The sequence below is a fragment of the Beta vulgaris genome, chromosome 3 (genome assembly GCF_026745355.1).
Source record: "Beta vulgaris subsp. vulgaris cultivar EL10 chromosome 3, EL10.2, whole genome shotgun sequence".
Classification (NCBI taxonomy): domain Eukaryota; kingdom Viridiplantae; phylum Streptophyta; class Magnoliopsida; order Caryophyllales; family Amaranthaceae; genus Beta; species Beta vulgaris.
This window is the reverse complement of record NC_079204.1, coordinates 41,653,770-41,676,776: the sequence shown is the minus strand read 5'-3', so window position 1 is coordinate 41,676,776 and position 23,007 is coordinate 41,653,770. Positions and strand designations below refer to the sequence as shown.

At 34.3% G+C, this 23,007-nt stretch overlaps 1 protein-coding gene across 5 annotated transcripts in view; it reads left to right on the top strand.

Moving 5' to 3' along the window:
* The first annotated feature begins 2,718 nt into the window (after nt 1-2,718).
* Nucleotides 2,719-23,007, top strand: part of LOC104906826 (hypothetical protein) — a 34,487-nt gene continuing 14,198 nt past the window's right edge. Inside the window, exons 1-21 of one of the 5 annotated variants that reach the window (XM_010695650.4) lie at nt 2,719-2,994; nt 3,209-3,347; nt 5,427-5,505; nt 6,794-6,874; nt 6,950-7,030; nt 9,386-9,462; nt 9,569-9,623; nt 9,751-9,799; nt 10,934-11,071; nt 12,341-12,422; nt 13,342-13,417; nt 13,774-13,820; nt 13,940-14,134; nt 16,755-16,830; nt 17,755-17,835; nt 18,793-18,873; nt 20,071-20,141; nt 20,703-20,757; nt 20,849-20,897; nt 21,796-21,933; nt 22,874-22,955. In XM_010695650.4, coding sequence (XP_010693952.2) covers nt 3,237-3,347; nt 5,427-5,505; nt 6,794-6,874; nt 6,950-7,030; nt 9,386-9,462; nt 9,569-9,623; nt 9,751-9,799; nt 10,934-11,071; nt 12,341-12,422; nt 13,342-13,417; nt 13,774-13,820; nt 13,940-14,134; nt 16,755-16,830; nt 17,755-17,835; nt 18,793-18,873; nt 20,071-20,141; nt 20,703-20,757; nt 20,849-20,897; nt 21,796-21,933; nt 22,874-22,955 — 1,704 coding nt within the window. In that variant the 5' untranslated portion in view covers nt 2,719-2,994; nt 3,209-3,236. Of the gene's footprint in view, nt 2,995-3,205; nt 3,348-5,426; nt 5,506-6,793; nt 6,875-6,949; nt 7,031-9,385; nt 9,463-9,568; nt 9,624-9,750; nt 9,800-10,933; nt 11,072-11,118; nt 11,237-11,423; nt 11,618-12,340; nt 12,423-13,341; nt 13,418-13,773; nt 13,821-13,939; nt 14,135-16,754; nt 16,831-17,754; nt 17,836-18,792; nt 18,874-20,070; nt 20,142-20,702; nt 20,758-20,848; nt 20,898-21,795; nt 21,934-22,873; nt 22,956-23,007 lie in introns of those variants that run through there. The other 4 variants (XM_010695651.4, XM_048641503.2, XM_048641505.2 and 1 more) reach the window with 4 other exon arrangements.

Sequence of the window (23,007 nt, the reverse complement as noted above, 5' to 3'; positions counted from 1 at the left end):
ATTACAGACTTAACATGCTAGTATGGTGTAGAGTAAATAATTGAATTCTCTGATGGCAATCTTGGCAATCGAAATAATGCGTATCTCAGTTACAGTCTCAAATTTATAATATTAGCCTGAAAAACAATTCGATATCATCAACTTATAATAATCATTTCAAGATATTTAACAGGAATATAGATCAACCTCTTTGCTAAAAAAGATTATCAATAAGCTTCCATTTCTTCTCAAAATCATCAACTTAAGGGGCCATAACTCTTTCTTTAGCCTCTACATTGTTGCTGCTTTGACTGTGCTAATACCGTTGTAGTGTGGCGTAGTTGGTGCTCCAATTAAAAATCTGGGCTTTTGTATACAGATAATATAATATCAATAATCAATATTGAAACATTAAATTCAAAATAAAGAAACTTAAGAAAGATTGGCATACATAACATGTATATTGTATTCACGAAGAACGTATAAATATATCATTGTTAGGCAATACTTAGATGCTTAACTTATCTTGAGAGGCGATTGAATCTTGTGTTTGACGCATTGACTAAACCTAAGAAACATATTTTTTCAGTCGTTGAATATAATAAAGGTTTTGAGTATTGATTTATTTTATACTCTCTTTTTGCCAGCTACATATATATGCTTTTACTTTGAGAAGGTTTTGGAGTGATCACTTTGAGACTCACCAAAAAATTATTCTCCATCAAGTATACCGCAACCCCATTTTTCAAAGGGCCTATGTATGTGTATTTAGGTTTTGAAACAATGTTTAAAGAAATTAATCCGATTTGTTTCCTTTCGGAAAACCTTTTTTTTTGAAAAAAATGTAATAAAATATCATAAAATCACGAATTTTCATATTTAAGAGTGATTGAATCAATCCCTAAAATCAAGTTATGCAATTTAGGAATGATTGAGATTTGGGTGATCAAGTTGCACATGATTTAAGATTGTAATATATTCACAATTTCACATAGCATGATTTAAGGAGTTCAAAAAAAAATTCGGCCGTATGATTTGATAAGTAAATGACATGTGGCGAATTTGCTTAGTTGGAAAGTGTTTTAAGTGTCTAAGTAGACACGTGGGATTCGACTGATTGTGAATCGCAAAATTATCCAGCTTTATTAGATTAGAGTATATAGATACATAAATATCTTCTCAAACTTCTAATACACATGTTTATAATCTCATTTTAAATATTAACAATGTGTAATTAGTAGGATTCGAACACATGATCTTTGAAATGAAATGTGAGAGTTTAACCACTAATCCACTACATTTGAATGCTTAATGTTTCATAGTAAAACATAACAAAGTCTTATAATTATATGCTTTTTGATCTCTTACACCTTTATTAAGTAATAACATTTTCTTACCCTAATTCCATTGGATTTTTTTTTGATATATTGAAATTATTATTTTAGTTCCCCAATTCCTTAGAAGTTTTTTTAATAACAATTTATCATGTCATAACTTCCAGTGGTCTTGGCATAGTGGTTGCCCACTTTGTCCCTTAACCAATTGGTCGGGTATTCGATCCTCAATCTTTGGGAATGAAAAGAGATTCTTGGCCAGCCCTTTACCCTTTAAGTGGAGCACCCGGGGCGAGGGGATTAGTCAGTGCTATCGGCGGTGGATACCTTGGTTGTTCACGAAAAAAAAAACTTCCATTATCTAATTTTGCACTAGATATAATATTATGAAAAACTAATACACTTAGGGCCTGTTCTCTTCGGCATAAAACAGCTGAACTGAACTGAACTGATCTGAACTGAACTGAACTGAACTTATCAGAGTTGAACTGAACTGAATTGAACTGAACTGAACTGAACTGAATTGAATTGAATTGAATTGAAATAAACTGAATGTAATAAATATATAAATAATATTTTAAACAATAATTATATGAATATTAAATAATAATTATAATGATAAGTACTAATAATGAATAATAATAATAATAGTATTTTGGATATTTTTAAATGATAGTTATAAATAAATAATATTAATAATCATAAATTAATAATAATAATAATAATAATTAATGATAATAATGATAATTAATAATAATTATTTTATATTATTTGTATTAATATTTAATACTTGATGATGATATATAATAACAATAATATCTAATAAGTATATTAATATTACTATTTTAATAATTAAATTTAATAATATAAAATATTTAGTAATAAAAATAATGATTGGGTAGGACCACAAAAATTACATCATAAACCGTCTTGACGCGATTTGATTGGTTTATGGGCTAAAAAAAGTGGGTTTATTTGTGCTTTGACCTAAACCATGTTCCTCCTAATAATAATAGTAATAATAATGAGTAAAACTATAATAAACAAAATAATATATAGAAACAACAACAACAACAATAATAATAATAATAATAATAATAATAATAATAATAATAATAATAATAATAATAATAATAATAATAATAATACTTAATAGTAATGATATATATTTAAATAATAATAATAGAGTAATTAATAAAATAAATTATACCAACATAATAATAATATTTAACAAAATGGTTATAAAAAAATGGAGCTGAACTGAACTGAACTGAACTGAACTGAACTGAACTGAACTGAACAGACCCTTAATTATAATATTTATAAAAAAAACGGTAGTTTTAATTAATCTAACTATTGTCCCTTTTGCAAATCAGGCGCCTTAAGTTGCGAGTTCCAAGTGTCAGTTCTCCACATCAGATCATCATCATCATCGTAATCTCACTTTCATTTGGAAAAAAAAAAGTCTCACCTTGCTTTGACTTTCACTCCGCTACTTATGAATTTCTGATCTTCCCGCCGATCATCCCAAAGCAAAAACCCTTTCTTTGCCTTTTCCATTCTTGTTTCTGGGTACTTTATAAATCCAAAATTTGGAGTAATTCATAGTATAAAGTTCAGAACTTTACATTGTTCATCATATACCCAGTTGTGGGTCGTGCTTCTTTTTCTTGTATTCCTGGTAAATTTTTGGGCCCTTATTGTTAAAGCTTGACTTTATAACGATAACACTCTTTGTACTGAGAGTTGCTTATATTAGTATCACTTTTGATTGTATATGAAACTTTTGCCACTTTATAATCTAAATCAAAACAATAATTATTGCAATTATGTATATATTTGGATTTGTTCCTAGATTGCTGAGCTTTAATTTTGTCTTGTGCTACACTCAGCAGAGTCAAACACTCAAAGCTAAACACAAAAATGGCATCTCCAGCAAATGTTGTGGGTTTTGTGGGATTTGATGATATGAGTTTGGAATTGGCTGCCTCACTTGTTCGATCTGGCTATGCTGTTCAAGCATTTGATTCTCAGGTTCAGTTTAACTTAATCGATTTTATGTTTTGGACCACCAAATGGTTGAGTATACCTATGTATCTGATCATTTTGCTACTTAATATAAGTATTGAAATAATGGGAATGCTATTATATGTAGGAAAAGAGATGGGCTGTTAATTGCTAAGTGCTCGTTTGGTTGAATGTAGGAAGTGTAAATTCCTTGGAAAATTATCTTCCCATGTAATTGTCTTTCCTAGGAATTGCTAGATGTTGTTTGGTGATTCAAGGGAAATGAAAATTCTCATGGGAATTTCCACTTACCTAGGCCCCCCTAGGTAAGTAACTTCCTCCATTTTGTGGGAAGTGGAACTTCCTAGGAATTTCTACTTCCCATGAATTTGTCAACCAAACAACACCAAACAATTTCAATTCCTAGGATTTCTAACTTCCTATGTTAAATAATGTTAACCAAACAACCCTAGGGTCTGTTCGCTATCATTTTCTATTTCTGAGTCTTATGGAAACTAAAAAAGTAGTTTCTAGTTGTCTGGTGTCAAATTTTAAAATTAACATAATGGGTATAAGACTATAAGTATGACTTATTACGCAACCTAATCATATGTCTTTTAGAAACTTAACAACAACTTGAAAAGGGATGGCAGTGATACCGGAAAGGTCCTAGGAGATTTATTTTTTTGGTTTTTGCTTGCAACTTAGATGTTCTGGTTCTTGATATTGTGACTGAAATGTGAAAATAGTCCTTATTCCACAATATCGCTTGTCTTTCACGTTGTTTTGGTTGTAGACTGCTCAAGGCTTTATGTGAACAAGCTCCATTTTAACTGCAAAATGTTCCATAAAAAATTATTTTATATTGTTGATGGAATGCTTGTTTTCTGTCATTAGTAGTATTCTATGGTTTTCAGAAACATACTGTAATTGAAGTGATGGAACTTGATGCTTGTGCTAATTAATAACATGTATGGAAAACTGGCAATGGTTCCATGGTCTGTGGCTAGGATCTTGGGGCCTAAGATGGTCATTTATCGCTTGATGTTTGTATTTCATGAGATAAGCCCTATATATTCCAACTATGAAGTGATAAAAGAACAGGATCCTGAATAATATTGTCATGTTTAGAAAATAGTTTTGGTTGTTTTTGGCATATCTTGATGATTATAATCTATCAGTATATGTGTATGTTCATTGTGTTACAAGAGATATTATGGAGTGACGCAAGGGTACTCTGTTGCAAGGCTGTATCTTCGAGATTCTTGGTTGCTAGCACTGGTCAATTCATGAAGCATGATGATATTATGATATTTTTGGCACTCTAATCCCTTGCTTCTGGGCATTAATGAATAATACAGATATGCGAAGTATAGGATATGTCTCCATTACTATGTCAATGACCACTTTGTAGTAGCACTTATTGACTATCCATGTTAGTCAACATCAAACTTTTCTGAAATTCTATAATTCATCAATCATCATTACCCTTATTTCTATACCTTCAATTAAACAGAACAAGAGTAGACGATATCCATAAGTGAAGAAAGCATGTTTCTGCCCGTTAGAGATATCTTCCAATACGGGTTCCTAGGAAGATCTATATGTTACTCTGCTTAGTACCTGCCTGAATTAGTGATAATCGAAAATTGGAATTATAGCTTAAATTGCCAAGATGGAGATCTGAATAAGATGGTGACCTTGCCTAAATTCATAGCATCCCTAGAGCCCTCAACTTTGTTCTAGGGGAGATATACATTGTAGTTGCCAATCAGTATTATCTAATGTTCTCTCGGATAAAAAGGAATAAAATAAAATGTGTAAAGATGCATCCTTATTTCAAACGAATAATGTGCCTTTTACTTCTCCTATCTTCTCAAAATATAGTTTAGGGTTTAGTCGAGTGATATGATTATAAATGTGGCTCATAATTTATATTCACTTAGCAAGAATGAATGCCATTGTAATATTGTAGCTCAGACAAGGAATGTGATGACTGAATCTAGAATGAAGTATTCATTTGATTTCATTTTCGACAAGAAAGAGTTTGTCGGAGCATTAATTGTACTTGGTTTGGTCATTTGATCTCGTCCATTTCTCATCCAGCTTGATAGGCCCTTGATGGTGGAATTTTCAAGAAAGCTCGGAGGAACTAGATGTGCCAATGCCGTGGAGGCTACTAGAGGTAAAGCTATAGATACTAGCTATTTACCTTTAATTTCACAGCCTCTTTCTCAAATTCTTATTACGCCTATGCTGATTAGAGTTTACCGACATGTTGCCTCTCTCTCCCCTCCTCCTTTCCTCCCTCCTCTTGAGTTCTTTTAAGCAAATGTATGTATAGGGTGGGGGTGCTACATGTTTATTGTCATAATGAAGTTCTCTTTATTTCTATAAACTTTAATCATATCCTGTTTACTCTTATAAAAAGAGGATTAATTTTACCTATGGTCAACAATATAATGTAGGGTATAACCTCTATTATATTAAATGGATTAGGAAGGTGATTTTTTGTATCCTATCAAGTTTGGAGCATTTTGAGTGACCTTTGATGTTGGTGAGAAGGAATGTCAGAAGTCCACCTTATGGCTTGTGGTGCAAAGATTGTCCTTGGAATGCTTATTTTCTAAGTCTATTTGCGGTGGTATCTAATGCAGAACCAAGATAAATCAGCTCTAGATTAGGTTTCAGAGTGCTGTTCACTGGAAACAGGCTCTAAAACCAGTCCATAAGTTAGATGTTGTTTGTCCAAAAAGGAGCATGGTTCTTGCCCTGCATTTATATTTGTGTGGTTACTAATTGATGGGCTGAGTAACATTCAAATTAGATCTTTTCTTTGGGTACCTAAATTAAATCTTTCCTATTTGAAGCATTAGATTTCGAGATCCTATGTAAACTTAATGATTTTGTGAAGACTTTTGACCTCTTCTGCTCTTTGATAAATCGTTTTAGGAAGGAGTTGAGTATTCTCTTTTCTTCTAGTTATATGGCATTTGTTATTTCTTTCTTTTGGGTGGGAGATGGTGATAACTTTCTTGAGAGATATTTGGAGCCACCCTCATGATTAGTAGTCAGGGACTCTGGACTCGTCTTTTGTTACTTTATGGGAGTGTGTTTAACTTCTCTTTGGACTCACGCTCGTGGGGGTTTATTTGCTAATTTTCCAATCTAATGTATTGCTAGATTGGAGTTCTTTTCTTTTGCATTGATTATTGATGAACTTCTGGTCCTCTTTTTTCTATTACTTCTTTTGCTGTTTGAATAATCTCATCTTATTTTATTGTTTTTAAAAAAATGATGCTTTGATAGGTTGGACCATATATAATATTTTCTTAAGAGTTTAAATGAACTCACAGAATTAAAACTAGTCTGAACTCTGAAGTATTATACGATCAACTCACTGAATCTACCTTGTCTTTTAGTATCTCATAGCACTTGTGAGAAATGATATCTTGTGTTGTTTTCGATTGCAGGCGTTGCAGCTATAATCCTCCTGATTTCTCATCCAGCACAAATAGATGACATCATCTTTGGCCGAGAGGGCATTTTGGAAGGTGAGATTCTTTGAACTTGTTGCAATAAATAAGTTTTTGGTCAATGTTAATACTTTCTTATGTCTATAATTTCAGGTTTGAAGAAAAATGTAGTAGTAGTTCTTCGTACAGTCATATTGTCTTCCGAAGTTCAGAAGCTTGAAAAGCGTCTTACAGGTAAATCAGTGATATCACTGCAATTCCTGCTACAACAAGATCCTCTCATAAAATATTTGTGGATGCATTGTGATAATTGTTCTTTGTGATTGGTTGTCAACGCATTCTATCGCAAAGCCTCTTGAATACTTTGAATAATTTGGCCCATAAACCTGGATGCATTGTGATAATCGTTCTTTGTGATAGGTTGTCAACGCATTCTATCGCAAAGCCTCTTGAATACTTTGACTAATTTGGCCCATAAACTGTTTGACATATTATCATAATTAATGAATGCTATGATGAGCAAAAAAAATGACAGCCTGATAGTGTGTCTTTACCACTATAAATTACAACCAATTACCAAGATAAATATTAAATGTAGTAAATTAGAGGGTAAATAAGGGTCGATCATGCAAGTAGATTGGAAAAAAATAATTTCAAGTTGAACTCATTATATTATTTACAAATTTAATTTAACAAGAGAATATAACAATGTAAAATACAACTACTCACATATATACGTGAATTTGGGTGGTTTTAAATTAGTTCCATAAGATTAGTATTAATTATAATCTTATGAGAGACAAGCATCTATATATCAAAGGTACTAGACAATGGAACTTTTAATTATGTAATGAAACCCATTTTGTTAGACCGAAATTTCAAATATGGTAACAGCACAATCATCCCTATTAGGTTCTTCTCCATGTTACCTTAAGCCGAAAATCTATGCTATATCAACCTAACCAGTACGAGTATCTTTGAAACTTGCAGTTTAAATTGGAAGTATTAGATTTGAGAGCTTATGAACCATAATAATTCACACTAGACTAGATCAAATTATACCCTACCTCAGATTATAAATTATTTACCATAAGATAAACCCTTTGGTACTCAGTTTCTTCATGTCACCTCTAGTACCCGTGTTGGATCCTCGACGCCCCGACATGGGTATTGATACTTTGACAATACATTTTGGGCCAAATCATGGAAATGTCTTATATAATAAACAAGTCGGACACTTATACACGTGTCCTTGTCTTACATAGGTACCCAAGTTCAAGTAACATAGAGATAAAATATGCTACACCATGTAATTTATTTAAACTAAATCAAATTTAGTTATACTAACAGCATAGTTAATAGTTTACAATAATAGTGTGCAACTATCATGCTTAAAATTAAAACCTTAAATGCTAAAGTAAAAATTTCAGAATGGTAAACTAAATTTCAACTAAGCAAAATTTACATATCTAAAATATATGACAAACATATCAATTATACTAAGTTAAGAGGATGTATATGAGTAGTAAGAACAAACTAAGAATATAGAAAAAATAGGGAGAAGAGAATTAGAGAAAGCTCATGGATTTGCATGAGAAAAACGTCCATCTTGTTTCAGATTGGAATCTACAGAAGTATGCATCCTCGTCCCTTCGTTGGGTATGGAACCCATTCAATTCCCTATTCTTGTTTCTACTTCAATCATCCTTCCATACCTCACTTTGGAACCCTCGTTATACCTTGGATTTCAGAGAAGTATTAGAAAACAGAGGAATTATGAAAGAAACATCCAAATGACTAATTTTAGGGAAGCCAAAATATATGATATTTGGAACTAATCACACGCGGAGCAAGTAGTTGGTCAGATCTTTGATCTTAGGTATGAGATAAGTAATTACATATGGAGCAAGTAGTTGTTTTGTTCAAGTCTTTGATCTTAGTTATGAAATAACAAAGGCAATTGGAGTTGGCGAAGGTTTGGAGGTTTCGAAGTTTGTTGATAGTTTCAAATGTTTGTTATAGTCCAAATCTCTTTCCGTAGCGAGTGAAGAACGATTTAAGTTAAGTTCAGTTCTGCTTATAGTCTACATAGAAACTGCTGACCCGAGATTCACTTCACTCTGATAGAGCTAAATTTCGCAAGTCGAGACACTAGCTTGACTTAGCAACTGGAAATACAGATATCCAGTCAAGGAGGCACTTGTGCACCTCCCTGACACAGTCAAATCCTTAGGGCCCACAACGCAGAAATAGCAATTCCCATGCAGAATGTATGAAGAAAAGCCATCCTTAACAAGTACTGGAACAAACACCCATGTCGTATTACTAATCAATCAACATCTATTAGCAAATACCTCACGATCTACTCAATCCCCTTGCATACATACTACATATGTCCAACCTAAGAGTACACTCAAGCTGATGAGGATTACATCAACAATCTCAAGAACATTCTAGGATTTGCGTGGTATGATAATTCTATTACATTATGTATTTAAGACTTGCAAACTCTACGGTCTGATGATTTGCTACGATAAATGCGGCTTAGCCTTCTATATCTGGTAGTTGACTTACTCTATCATTTTGCAGAGGAATATGGGATAAATGTAGTGGTTGATGCTCATATCTGTAGGGGAACTTCTGAAGATTTGGATGGGAAAATTGTGGTTCGTATCTCGTTCGGATCTCCTATGTCGAGTTACAATCTCATCTTAATTCAAATCATAGTTCCCGTATATTCCTGATTACGCCTTATTTTTTTTTATTATCCAGATAATTTCTTCAGGGAAGACTAATGCAACTGCTAGAGCACGCCCTTTTCTTTCTGGTAGTCACCCTCTTTTTTCAGTCCAACTCCAAAGGCATTTGTTTAATTTCTTGGATTTTTCTATAATGAAGTTGCACAAGTCAGCAATCCTGTTCATTGACTCGATGGCTTGAATATCTTCTGACAGCTATGTGTGAGAAACTTTATGTTCTGGAAGGTGAAATTGGTGCTGGAAGGTACATATCTCTTGTATGCAAAGTGATAGTTTTATTTTATATGTAATCATATGCACAAGCTTCTGGTCTAGTGGTTAAGTTTGATTTGATTTTGTGTAGTTTAGTGGGTCAACTTTGATTCTCATCTTCTTGAGGAATGTATTAACTTTAGACTACAACATCACCGAACGATCATTTTTCGACTTCTCTTCTGGAAATCAATTGAGTTACTTGAGGGGCTTGCTTAGAGAGTTAAAAATGCAGTTCGTCACTTTTATACCGTCACAGCTATAGCAATTGTTCATCTATCTATTTCTCGGATGTCCTCTTATCATTCTTATTTACATATCCGGCTCTTCTCATGCGTGTCTGACTTTTGCGGTTAATCTAAGCACTTTGATTCTCACGACTTCTCATGAAATATTCTAATGGTGTTTATCTAATGGTATTTTAATAAAAAGTTGATGTGATAGGAGTTGGTGGGATATATTTTAATTAAAGAGAGAAATTTGGGTATTTCTTTTATTGATAGATATAGAGTGTGGGCCAAAGAGGTGTTAGAAAAGTAGAAAACTAATATAATAATAGTGGAGCCATGCCAAATATGGAAGTGTTCAAAAATGATGTGGGGCAAACAAAAACGGGAAATGTTCAAATTATTTTGGGATGGAGGGAGTATATATTTGACTTACTCTAGGCAACTTTATTCATTTAACTTTATAATCTTAATCAAATTCTTATTCATCCTGAAGACTAGAACTAATTAGGCGTCTCGGTACTTCTCTTTTTTTTCTTCTTCTCCTAATCAAATATTTGCAATTATTTTAAGAGAAATATAGAAAATCGATTTCTAGTTTATAATTATGTTATGCTTTTCTAATTAAAAATCCAAAGGTATCACCTAGAATCTAAATACATAGATAATAAGTGTTTTTCTTATTACATAACTTGTAGTTCAAGAGGATTGCAAAAAAGCAATTGCTGTATACAAAATTAATATTGCATTATGTCGAACATTCAATGTCTAAAATCAAATAATCTTAATTTTTGGTCTCTCAAGCCATGAGCCCATGACTGATCATGGATTGTGTGATACATGTGATAACCTGTGGCTATCAAGGGTATCAAGTAATGTCTTCTTTCTTTATTCTGCAGTAAAGTAAAAATGGTTACGGAGTTGCTTGAAGCCATCCATCTTGTTGCTTCAGTTGAGGCGATTTGTCTTGGTGTGCAAGCAAGGATTCATCCTTGGATACTCTATGACATTATCTCGAATGCCGCTGGTAATTCATGGTGAGTGTCTTAATACCATTGGGTTTTCTGTTGCTTATATAGGTATCAATGGTGAAGACCATAGTATCTATCATGAAGTACCTTGGAAACTAGGAACTTATTGGATACAAAAATAGGAAATGACACGGGGCTTGGCAACAGCAGAATGCCACAACATTCAGAGAAGTGTGTGCTTATGATTAATATTCATTTCTCAGCTGCTATACAGTTTCTGGATTTTGATACACTTAGATAGTTTCATTACTGGAGACTTGGAAATAAAACAAGATATGCTTGATGCCTGATGCTATAAGTGAGAGCCATTGTAGTGTGATGCTTTGAATCAAGATAGCTGATGAATGTCTTGACTTTTTAATTTGACTGATTATCCTGGTTGAGAAGAATTTCGAAAGTTGATTTACTTGGCCTTCGTCGTGGATAAAATGTTGCTTGTTTCCAAAGGAAGAAACCTGGTAGGCCAAAGATGAATTTTACTAAGATAAAGGCATTAATACAATCTGATATATGGCTTCATAATGCAATTAGAGGAAAGACAAGTAGTTTGAGGTGAGTGAAAGAGAAAGACTGATAGGTTTTCTTTACTGGCACTTCAGGTTGTAGGTATAAGTGGACAACACTGAGAAGGTTGACACAATAGTCAGGATTGTTATGAGTTATAATTCGGAATATTTTGAGAAGGTCGCTAAAATAAAAAATAAACCATGTTCCACACTTCCACCGCTTTCTATATTAAGGGTTTCATTTCATTGTTATTTTTTGACGTCTTCCAGCAGCAATATTGTGCTGGTGATGCGTCCCATATTATTTAACAACAATAGCTCAAATGTTGGTATTAACTCAGATCTTATATTTTATGGCTTTATGCACAAATTGCTGAACCTCGGTTTCCTTTTTAGTACAGCAATAGCTCGAATGTTGGCATAAACTCAGATCTTATATTTTGTTGTTTCTTGTACACCGCCGTTCTTTTCAGGGTTATTTTTTTCATGTACAACGTGATTATCATACACATATTATCTATTGACTTTCTTTGGTGCTGTCCTTATTCTCATCTTATGCAACTTCTCTCGTTATTTATTGATTATTCTTTTTTATTGAATAACACAGATTTTGTACTAGGATGCAATGAACTTGTTAAGTGTATAAGTTCCTTGCTGTTATGATGTCATGTAGAATTATAGTAGTCCATGTTTTGTAAGTGTGGCTATGTGAACTTATCTTTCTGTGACTATGTCTGTTTATCTGATGCCAGTCCTTGTAAATATGCAGGGTTTTTAAGCACCATGTTCCACAGTGGTTGAGGTCTGATCATATGAAGCATCAAACATTAAATAACCTAGTTGAAAATTTGGTAAGATTGCTGGATAATATGAATTACGTGCGAAAGTTATCCATTTCTGGGTGACATGATGCGTCGTGTGATATGTTTGTGCAATTTTTTAGTTCAGTTTATAGAAGTCTAGTTCTCCATAAAAACAAATTCGATTTCTGGTTGAAGGATAGGAAGGCATATAATGTGATGCAGTTTGTTACATGACACTTACCCAAATCCATGCCATATTTGACTATTTGAGGATATGTGACCAAACAATCATCCTAGAACGAGCAATCGTTTTAGTCAGGACAGATTAGAGTTCAAGAAGGGGGTGTGCTTCTGACCTCCTAAGGTTGTCTAGCTACTATTTACATTCAGTTTTTGTTGTTGTTGTTGTTGGAGTTTATTAAGCATCAGAATTTTGCTGCTCCTATGGTAGTTTCCAACTTTTTGACATGAGGCATAGTTGATTTTCCCCGAGCATCTCAATATATATTTAGTTTTATGGGTTTAGATAAGAACAAGGAGCTTAAGCGAAGTTTCTCTTTGATAGTGAAAAATTACCGTGTCGAGTGAATAATTGTCTTTTGAGTTTCGTGTAGGTAGTAGGATTCCTGAAGGCTAATTCTTTGTTTATTTTATTCGTTCCTTTTTTTATTGTGTTCTAGTTATGCCTTTAGAATTTTAAAATTAGAAGAGTCAATCACAGTTTCTTGAAGCAAACGAGTTTTATTTTTGTTTTGCTTACTCGATTATGCACTGCAAGCTGTTTTGTGATGTGAAGTAATCCCAAGTAAGTTGATGTAATATCCGAAACATGTGCTATCAATTTTTATTTGAAGTATCTTCATACTCTCTTATTTAAAGTCTTACACACTGTCTGACGTTTCGTTGATCTGGTATAGCTGTGCTGTTTTGAAATGCTGCTAATATATAATATACTTGCATATTAAAGGGAACTATCTTAGGTTTGGCTAAATCTCTTCCATTTCCACTGCCGCTTCTTGGAGTTTCACATCAACAACTTCTTGGTACTGATTGCCAAATTCTTTTGGAGAATTCACAAGAATAATCCCAACTATGGACAGTCTTCCCAGTTCCCATAATAATTGCAACTATGAATGTTATACAGAATAATTTCAACTATGAGGGGTGCCTTCCAAAAATATTACCTAGTGACTAATAACTTGTTTAAGTAGTTTAATTTTTTATTTTCCAGCCTTTTGGCTTTCCTTTGTTTTGTCCCTCCCCGGCTACCCGTGCCTAAGATTTACCATAGTTGGGATTATTCCTACATCTTTTTCCATTTTTTCCCCTCCTTTCTCTATGTATTCGCTTTTTCTGTCCAAATTATCTCTATCTTGATTGTTTTTGATGGAATTTACAGGGTGTTCTCATGGTAGCGGAGATGAGGAAAGCGCACCATTATTTAAGGTGATCCTGGTTTTCCATAATATTTTAAAAGATGCTGCTCTTGTTGTGTTTCAGGCTATAGCTAATACTGTTCCATACAATGTGGCTGCTATGCATCTGTGGTTACCTCTTTTGAATAGGTATGGGGAAAAGTTCTTGGAATCAAACTTGAAGATGCAGCCAATGAAGAAACTTATAACCCTTTGGAATTAGCAAAAGTGCTGGATTCCAAGTTAAAAGCAGTAAACCGAGTCGGTTTCATTGGTCTTGGAGCAATGGGGTTTGGCATGGCAACTCACCTACTGAGGTCAAGTTTTACCGTCACTGGTTACGATGTAATAACACTTCCTCTTTCTGCATTCATTTTTGATCTTTAATGGGCTAGAAGAGATAATGGAACCCAGTTATAAACTAATTGTTACTTCATCTCGTATTTCTTGTCATGTTTAGGGAAATAAATAAAGGAACGTCATTGAATGTATTGTTTTCCACCTTTTATATAATTTCTTTACCAAAAGAAGAATTTAGTGGAACATTTAATCCTTTTGTTGATTATCATTTGAAAAAACGAATATTTTAGGACATACAAAAAAGGAAAATTTGACAACCAATATGGGATGAGGGAGTATTATTGTCGGTGACATCATTATTATTATTATTAATGTTGTTAATTAAGCTACAATTAAAAAAAATGTTTTTAAAATTACTGCTGTAGTGATCCTTGAATTAGCTTTTGTTTGGGCTGCACTGTTACGTGAAATAACTTTTTCACCCAATTTTTATTATTTTTTAGTCTTTAAAGGATATTGTAAGGGTGAAATATTGCTTTTATTAGAACATGAATACTTCGGTATCCTCTTTGTACATGAGAAGGAAATTGTGTCCATTTCACATACCTTCTAGTATTTCCTGTTTGCATTCTGATGGTGAATGGACGGACAGAAGCTGAAGATCTAAATATCAATCAGTTCTACATCAGGTTTATTTGGGTAATTTGTGAATGAAGTTTCTGTACGCTGGGAGCGACTCTCGAGTTGTCTCCTCCTGCATGACGGTTATTTTTAAAAAACAGTCATATCAATTCAGTTCACTTGACTAAGATTGTTTATCAGTGATGTGATTACTTGTGTTTAGGACACTAAGAAACATAAAATCTGCAAATTAATAATAGCATTACAGGGGCCCTTTATTTCTAATTTTTTCCCTCTCCCCTTTTTCTTATTTTGTATTGGTCTTATAAAGACTGTTTATTGTTGCTAAATGCGAATGTCAAACGTCTTTTGTTCAGTTGACAGTACAACTATGAAATTTCTTAAATGTCTTCTTAGAGATATTTTCTTTGTTGTATCTAAAAAATTAAATTGCCATCTTTATGTAATTTTATAAGACAACTAATGGAGAAATATCGAGATAAGAAGAAGGATTTACATATGGTTTTCATTGATTTGGAGAAGTAGTATGATAAGGTATTAAGGGGAATTCTTGGGTGGGCTTTAGGTAGGAAAGGAATTTCGCTGAAAAATATTGATATCATTAAGGACATGTATGAGGGAGTTAGGACGAGTGTGCGAATTACTGTTGGAAAGACCGAAGAGTTCCTGATTACGATTGGAGTATATCAAGGTTCCGCACTTAGCCCGTTTCTTTTTGCTATAGTCATGGATGAATTGACAAGGTCAATTCAAATTCAAGACGATATACCTTGGTGCATGATGTTTGCAGATGATACCGTGTTGACTGATGAAATAAAGGAAAGATTCGAAAGTAAACTGGAATGATGGAGACAAATTTTGGAATCTCTAGGCTCTAGGTTCTAGGATCTAGGCTGAGTAGAACAAGACGGAATATTTGGAGAGTAAGTTTAGTGGGTTCCTAAACAGAGGCAGGGGCAATTACCTTAGATGGGAAGATTGTCCAAAGTTCTGAATTCTTCCGATATTTAGAATCCATTATCCAAAAGGATGGGGAATTGGATGGCAATGTGGCATAGAACCAAAGCAGGTTGGTTGAAGTGAAAGGGTCCCTTGGGGTTCCTATGGATCCAGGTATGCCCCAGGAAAATTCTACGGCACGACAATTAGACCGGCGTCGTTGTATGGCACGAAATATTCGGCAGTGAAACATTATCACGTGCATATGATGAATGTGGTGGAGATGCGTATGTTACGTTGGATGTGTGGGCATACAACTTACAAGAAAGGATCGATTCAGGAATGAGATTAACCAGGAAGAAAGTAGGGGTTACACCAATTGAGCTGAAGATAATGGAGAATCGTTTAAGATTGTTTGGACATGTAAGGCGGAGACCAAGTGATTCCCCGATTAGGAGGCTAGAGTGGTGACAAAGTGACAGGGTTGTAAGGGGTAGGGGAAGACCTAAGAATTCTTGGATGAAGGTGATTGAGAAATGTATGATTCTACTTGGGATTGGGAAAAATATGGCGTTGGATAGGGCAGAGTGGAGGGAGAGATAATATGTTGATGACTTGACTTTGTATATCTTCCCTATTGATCCCTTTTAGTTTACTTCTTGCGTTTTAAAAACCTTTTGCATTGAACATTATTTAGATATTCCCTTTTTTGATGTTTTCTCTAACATTTTCATTTATTTTCAAAGCTGTTTTTCTCTCTGTCTTTTCTTGGCTCTCTTCTATATGATATTATCAAATGTATTTATTCTATTTATCTATCCTTACATTTTTTGTTTTTAACTTCTCTTATTTTTCTTACCCCTTATGTTATTTTTATTTAATTTTTTTCCTTCTTGTTTTACTCTTATTAATTTTACTTCCTCTCTCTTCCTTTTTTGTTCTTTTTAACTTCACGCTCTTTACTTATTTCACTGATCACGCCGTCACGGTGACGATTCATGTTAGCCGACCCCAAATCATTTTGGGACTAAGGCTTTGTTGTTGTACCATCTTTATGTAATCTATTTAATTTTATTCATGCTAGGTGTATGAACCAACACTTTCCCGATTCATTGAAGCAGGTGGATTAGTGGGTAACTCTCCACTAGAAGTATCGAAAGGTAAGTTGCTGCTTACACGTCTGTTTGATTTTAGATGCTAGATTTGCAAATAGCATTGAACAAGTCATGAATGAAGCTTTTGATATAGCATTAAATCTTGAAATTTTCAATTGTTTTCCTCTCTGACTGCTTTCTTTCTTTACTACTGTCATTGTAGGACTATAGATTCTTCAGACTTAATTGTCAATTTCTGAAGATTATAATGATTATGCCTTTTCTAAGTTTAATCACAGACATTATATTGAAGGGCTTTGCTGGCTTTCCCTTCAATTACAGATAGAACTTGGCTGCATAGGGGCTATTGTGCCTGTAACCTCATCTTCTCCTTTAATCACACTATATAGGGTGTGGAAGATAACTCGTCGCTATAAGATAAACTTTGTTATGACGATTGTAAATTAAGTGCATTATTGCAATACTATATTACGTGAAACCTTTGAAAGATGTTTACTCGTTAGAAATATCTGATTCAAAAATGGCAAGCTTCTCTGTGTTTTGGAACCTTTTTCGAGGATTATAGTTGAGCTCCATATCAAAGAAGCCTGCTCTTCCATAAGGTGCTGCACCGTTTTCTCTTTAATCCATCAAAAATGCATGGTTAGAGCTTTTCTGTTTCTCCTTGGTGGATATCAAGAGTTCTAGTTCTCAATCTTCCTACAAGGGGGGGGGGGGGGGGGGGGTTGAAACACTGATGCAGATTCAACAGCGATAGCAGTTTGGCAGTTGTCTTTAATTTTCATGCATTGTTTGTAATGGTTAATATAATTCTGCTTTGAGTTAACAAAATACAATCAAATAAAAACCTAGTAGCATTGTTTCATTTTGGGCATTTGTAACATGGATCACTTCTAGTATACAAGCTTTAACTCCTTTTTTTATTTTGTGAATGTTATCGTGATTCAATATCGAGTATTTTATCTTCAGGTGTCGATGTGCTTGTGATAATGGTTGCAAATGAAGCTCAAGCAGAAAGTGTCCTGTTTGGAGATCAAGGTGCTATCCAGGGTATGTGTTAATTGCTTGTTTGCTTAAAGGATCATGTTTTCATGGCCAGGTTTGTACAGACCTGGAGGATACTTTGTAGGGTGGACTATATATGCATTGAAAATATATCTCAGAGGAAACACCACAGTGTCTGCTCTGTGATATGAATGGCTGTGAAGCTCCATATTATTTTCTGCAGTGACATAAATACAGCAGAAAACAATATTAACCTGACATAGGGTGTTAAATGCAGTAATTTCGTTTTTTACTTTTGCAAACTTGCATTCACAAAATTACCTTCTTCACTTTCAACACTTCTTTGGCCCTCACATCGAACACTCCTCTTTGTTAAAATAATTATAAAAAAAAATTGAGTAAGGTTTGAGACATTAGGTACCAAAGTGACTTTATAGGATGAACTAACATCAACAACATACCAAAACAGTACATTAATGGAACAAAAGAAAGATTAGGGAAGTGAGGAAGATGATTAAGGAAAGAAACTATTGAAGATTTGATTCAATAGATGATTAAATCACCAATTACAACCTAGCCACTCTTTCGAGAGGAATGACACTCTTTTAATTAATCTAACTGACTACTTCTACCAATTTTCAACATCCCTTCTTTCTACCTAATTTCCTCTATTTATAGTCTCTCTTCCCTCCTAACCCTCTAACTCATTTCTCAAGCTACTGATTATGAAGTACCAAAAGTACCCCTGTCCCTAGGCTGGTTCATTACACTTTACTTTTTTATTTGCCAAACAATCCGATCTTCATGCAATCATTGTCCTTAAAGTGCATACTCTATGGGTATATTACCGAGAGGAGTGCAAAAATGGAGTGGGGTTTGAGATGGAGAGAGTGAGAATGCAGACGTGGGGAAAGTTCAATTTGAAAAACCATATTGCAGTTTTTTCTTTCTTTGCCTGCATTTAGAAATTATGTATTTGACATTTGTTTTTGCTTTTCCCAGCTCTTTCAGAAGGAGCAGCTATAATTTTGTCATCCACAGTTTCTCCAGCATATGTCGCCCAGCTGGAGCAACGTTTACAAGGTTTGTTAATATTTTAATCTCTCGTGTATAGTTATTAAAAAAAGAAAATCGCTGTGTGGGTCAAATTCTAACATTATGGACTTCCTGAGGTTGCTTATGTATATCAGGAAATCAACAGCTGTCTGGTTTGCAGTTATGAGAAAGATGTTGACTATTTGCTTACTTATGGACTTCTTCGAGTTGTATTTTATGTCCTTATAAATGTATGGAACACTTTTTTGTTTCCATCTACAATAGAGTTTCAGGGCCATTCTGCTGTCAGTCTGTATGTTGGATTATAACTTCGAGAAATGAAGGGGAGGAGTGGGCTAAGAGAGGGGAGGAGTTGGAAAGAAGCATAATGTTGGCCTTTGTATGATTTATCTGTTTTTTTTTCTTTACCTTTTTCCTACCTTCCCTCCCGGGGAGGTGGAGGAAAGAATCTCTTCTATATTATGACCAGCTCAGAGTCATGGTAGTATGGTACCCTCCTCCCACACAATCCCCCATGGCTTGTTATTCCTTCCATTCTGCAGAAGATCTGTGAGGTTGCCACAGCCACTTGCCATCCTCTCCCTCGTTGGATTACAAGACCCATCAGCTTCCTGTCCCTGCGACAACTACAAGATATACCCTCTCCAAGCAACACTGGCAAACTGTACCCCAAACCTGACAGTACAAAGCATTATGCACCCATGTTGATTTGTTCATGATATGGGCAGCCATGTGTCAGTTGGTGCGCGGTTCTGTAGGGATCCAGGTGCGCCGTATTAGAATTCAGCCACTCTATCACCCTACTTACCTAGGAGGAGTTGAGCTGCTGACTGCAATCAACAACACCTGGCTGTCTGTCATGAAGTTGGAGGTTGTGGGAATTGTGTCCAGGGAAGGAGTAGCTACCTAATGGTGTTAGCTACCACTGCCCTGGTGTTAGGAAACTACCAGACATCCCAATGACACTTAAAACAACAGGAAATTGTCCAACTCGAGTAATGGTCTAATTACACTAAAATGGTCCCACCCTTTATTTGGTGTACTGTTACCTCTTTTTGTCTTGTATGCTTCTTGTGTTATCACTCCATTGAAGGTCATGGAAGTGAGTCATTTTCTATTATGTATCATTTTTGTTTTATGTGATGTTGCTTTGAACTCCTATACATTGTCAGATATGTAGTGAGTTGTCCTGTCAATTTAATGCCTTATGTGAACTGCATGCAGGCAAGAACTTAAAACTGGTGGATGCTCCTGTTTCTGGTGGTGTTAAGAGAGCCTGCTCAGGAACTCTTACAGTATGTAAATTGATAGTCTTCTGCTTTGAGCTCCATCCTCTCTCTATCTCTCTCTCTCTCTCTCTCTCTCTCTCTCTCTCTCTCACACACATACACATTTGGGAACATAATCTGTAATTATAAATTATAATTATTTGCTAGCGGCCCTAGCTGCTTGAAATACTCCATAGTAGACTCTTATAAGGTGATTGCTGAATAACTAAGGTCTTTGCAAAGAAGTTGCTGGGCATTGAATGCATTAAAAAATTGAAGCTGCAGTGTACAATATCATATCTGCACAAAAGACAGACATGCACACAGAGCAGTAAAATGTAATTGTTTGAAATCAAACTGTATTTTGTATCCATTGCGTTATTGTGGCTTGTGAGTGAAGCGCTTTTGCGATTTATTGCGAAGTTTTAAATTGTCTGGCCGGTTGACAATGTAATACATTCAGGAATAAGCCAACAGTTAGAGCTTGTATATATGGCACTCCTTTTCCTTTCTATTCTAGAACCTTTTCTTTGCTGTTGCATCATCTGGTGACTATAAAAACTGACGAGTGCTCTACATTTTCATTAGGTAATGGCATCAGGAACAGATGAAGCTCTGAAGCAGTGCGTTCCAGTACTTTCTGGTACTGGGCATTACAATATTTGCTCATCAGACTTGCCCGCTTAAGTTATATCATGATAAAATTGACTGGTAGTTGCATGTCTTGTTCACAGCATTGAGTGAGAAGCTTTACATCATAAAAGGAGGATGTGGAGCTGGAAGGTAGTGTTACCTTTTTTGGTTCTTTTGAAGATTTATTTACTTTTCTCATTATGTTTTTGCTAGCTGATCTGGTGAAGTCATCTAAATCATACTCCTCTGTTTTTTTATCATTCTCACTTCCCTGTGCGCGTCTTCCAATGCACGTTTTTAAACTTAAACTAGTTATTAGGCCCGGGCTATTCCCCGGGTAAGAAAATTTTCATTTATTAATATTGTACTTTGATATAATAGTACTAAATACTACTTGGTCTAGTGGTTAAAACTCTTGTACATGAACTTGAGGTCACGGAATCAAAACCTATACAATGCAATTTCTAATTTTTTTAATTGTACATGGATTACATGATCTAAAACTCCCTAGGGAGAGCGCCATGTGGCACCGTTCCTGGTTTACGCACGCCTTTTAATATATTAGTATAGATATCTTTCATACATGACTATGTTTTTCTTATAAATTGAGAACATTTGAGAAGATTTATTCTAAGCATGAATAATGTCGAGATTCCAAGTGAGAAAGATAAAAAGAAAACACAGGGAGTATGTTCTATCCATATAATGTAACCCATCATGTTTCTGCCTGAAGTTTTATTAGAAAGGATTGTTCATCGTACTATTATAAATCGACAAATCATTTTGTTTTCTTGCTTTTCCAGGTAGATTTTGTAATGTTTCTTCTTAGTTCAAGTATAAAGGTAAAAAAAAAAAAAATAGTCTACTGCCTCTGTGGGAATTTTGAAAGCTATGTATCTCCTGTAATGATGTGAATATTTTGTAATAGGACATCTGTCATTACACTTAACACATTTTTATATATGTATTCATTTTAGTTTATAAATAATGTAGATACACCACCTGGGCACGTAATATGTGGCTGATCTTTTTCTAAAATTTCTTATAGCTGCGTTAAGATGGTTAATCAACTACTTGCTGGAGTTCATATAGCATCTGCAGCTGAAGCACTGGCCTTTGGTGCTCGCTTGGGTCTACATACAAGAAACCTATTCCAAATTTTAACCACCACTAGCGGAACGTCCTGGTAACTTTCGAGTAGTTGACTCCTATGTGGCCTGTACAAGTGCATGTTTAAAAGTTATATCATTTTAGACAATTTGTACTTCCTCTGTTTCTTTTTACTTGCAACAGTTTGACTTTTACACTATTCACAAACTGCACTGAGTGATTTATAATTAAGGAAAAACATATTCATGTGGGATCTTGTTAGATTCATCTCAACGCGTATATTCCAAATATCTCCTTTTTATAATTTTTAATTAACGATAATTAAAGTTATTGATGATTGAAGTTATGTATTGGCAAACGTGAAAGTCAAACGGTTGCAAGTAAAAAGAAGCACAGGAAGTATATGTAATTCTTTATTTATTAAATATTATTCTCTAGCATTTTTATTTTCATCTTTCTTTAAATTCTTTTTTAGGAATTTTCATATACTTAAGGTATAATATTTTGTTTGGAGTTTATGTATCTTCAGTTGATTGGGATTCTTACTTCACAAATCCAACTATATAAAGAAGTATAAATTCAGTTGCAGTCACACTGTAATTTGAAATGAGGTATATCTTGTGAGTATAAAACTGTAGATCTGATCTGTAGTGTATCTTGTCAATGGTCACTTAGCCACTATTGCTAATGCCAAGAATACAACTCAAAACTGTGAGATAGAGATTGTTGAACAACGGAAAATTTTATTATGTGAGATTGATACTTTCCCGAAAATTGCCAAATTTGAATTAATTAGAGCTGCTGATTTGTTGCTATGAAATATAAAACCAGATTGATCTTTTTTTTTTTTTTTTTTTTTTCAAATTTAAATGATGATGAAAAGAAAAAGCTATACTAGTAAGCTGGATTCTTAGTCAGTTGTTTTTGGTTTTACTTTTGAACTATATTTTAGGTTTGGAGCTGTGTAAGACTCCTCAGTTCATTACTTCAATTTGCTTACCTGCTTCCTTTTGCAGGATGTTAGAAAACCGTGGTCCACACATGGTGGACAATGATTTCACTCCTTATTCTCAACTTAACATCTTCGTGAAAGATCTGGTTAGATAAATTACTTACGCTTACGCAGGACCTATTTCTATGCCTCCAAAAC